This window comes from Amphimedon queenslandica, unplaced genomic scaffold (assembly GCF_000090795.2).
Source record: "Amphimedon queenslandica unplaced genomic scaffold, v1.1 AMPQUscaffold_3405_Cont24601, whole genome shotgun sequence".
Taxonomy (NCBI): Eukaryota; Metazoa; Porifera; class Demospongiae; order Haplosclerida; family Niphatidae; genus Amphimedon; species Amphimedon queenslandica.
In genome coordinates, this window is record NW_003556268.1 from 1 (window position 1) to 1,402 (window position 1,402).

General features: G+C 34.1%; 1 protein-coding gene across 1 annotated transcript; it reads left to right on the forward strand.

Annotated features, from left to right (window-relative positions):
• Positions 1-24: 24 nt before the first annotated feature.
• LOC109592947 (uncharacterized) lies at positions 25-1,393 on the forward strand. The gene is made up of 5 exons (XM_020008246.1): positions 25-228; positions 439-515; positions 685-810; positions 1,147-1,215; positions 1,267-1,393. The coding sequence occupies exons 1-5, from the start codon at positions 57-59 to the stop codon at positions 1,372-1,374; spliced, it is 552 nt and encodes a 183-aa protein (XP_019863805.1). The 5' UTR covers positions 25-56; the 3' UTR covers positions 1,375-1,393.
• The last annotated feature ends 9 nt before the right edge of the window (positions 1,394-1,402 follow it).

Genomic DNA, 1,402 nt, shown 5'->3' on the forward strand with positions numbered 1-1,402 from the left:
GTTCCTTTAAATTACTGTTTATATTTATTTATTATTATTATTATTATTTCCATTAGATGGTGTTCAATAATATCCTTATTCCCAGTGGTTCCCCAGTCATCCTAAGGAAGAGACTGTCCATTAATGGTAACATTGGACACCACATCACTCAGGACTGGACTGACAAGTGTACCCTACTACAGGAGATGATTGAACTGAGGGAATATATTGAGGGGTCTCCTGGAACAGGTCAGGATACTATTGTACACTTCAGGATACTATTGTACATGTAGTCCAGCCTGTCTGGAGGTGTGTGTGTATAAGTAATGTAATACCTGAGGACTGAGATATCTGCTTGAGGTGAAGCTGAGGGCAGATATCAAGGGACTCAGGTATTACATTACTGATACTCACCTCCAGACACAATCACTTTATTTATTTATTTATTTATTTATTTAGGTACTGGTTTGTTGAAAGGTTGTGCTATCAAGTCTTTTGATTATGATAGTCTGTTAGTTCAATATGGAGAACACAGTGTAAGGAATGGACATGTTCAGTACATGTTTTTTGTAGTTTCAGCTATTAAGTTTATTAAAATTAGCTCCTTCAAAATGACCACATATCAATCACTGTTACTAAATATAGAATTCTAATATTAGCTCATATAATGTACTCATTAATCTCCTCCCATTATTCTATAAATAGATATGTTTCCAGGCTCAGGGTAAAGGAGTGTCAGTGGTGTGTCACCAGTCTTCTCCTCACTATCATTTATCAGCTGCTCTTCAAACCTACCTTCACAAGACCAGATCACTACCTCTACTCATACAGGTATTGGTAATGATAATTATTATTTAATGTATAGTTGCAATTCACTCCCACCAATAGCGCAGTGTGATATTATAAATAGCACACTCATTTATTTAATGTGCAGCAGTGTGATATCAGTGATAGCAGAGCAAGTACAATCTTTGCTGGAACTATACACTAAAACAATTAGAGCTTCTGGTCGAGTCGCTAAAAATAGTGCACTCGGCCTTTGGCCTCGTGCACTATTTTTAGCGACTCGACCGGAAGCTCATGCGGATAAATCAGATAGAACACGCTGCCCCATGTATTAACTATTACTTATTAATTATTATTATTATTATTATTTTTTTTTTTTAGGGTTTGTGTATGACTAAAGTGTCTCTAACTAAATTCATTGCTGGTTTTAGAAGCAACAATGGATACCAAGTACTAATAATAATAATGTTGATATTATTATTATTATTATCATTTCTATAGATCATTGGTATTAATCCGTCATATCTTAAACTATCAAGAGGAAATGTGTATCCTTTTATTAATTATTTATTATTAATAAAATTACAACACAATGGAAAGTTTCTATAATACAACATGAGTACATGTACGTCATGTG

Excerpts from the sequence above, each read along its gene's own strand:
- LOC109592947 (XM_020008246.1), top strand. The coding sequence starts at position 57 with ATGGTGTTCAATAATATCCTTATTCCCAGTGGTTCCCCAGTCATCCTA. Across the intron at positions 516-684 it reads TTCAATATGGAGAACACAGT|ATATGTTTCCAGGCTCAGGG; the intron begins GTAAGGAATGGA and ends TTCTATAAATAG. Across the intron at positions 811-1,146 it reads CACTACCTCTACTCATACAG|GGTTTGTGTATGACTAAAGT; the intron begins GTATTGGTAATG and ends TTTTTTTTTTAG.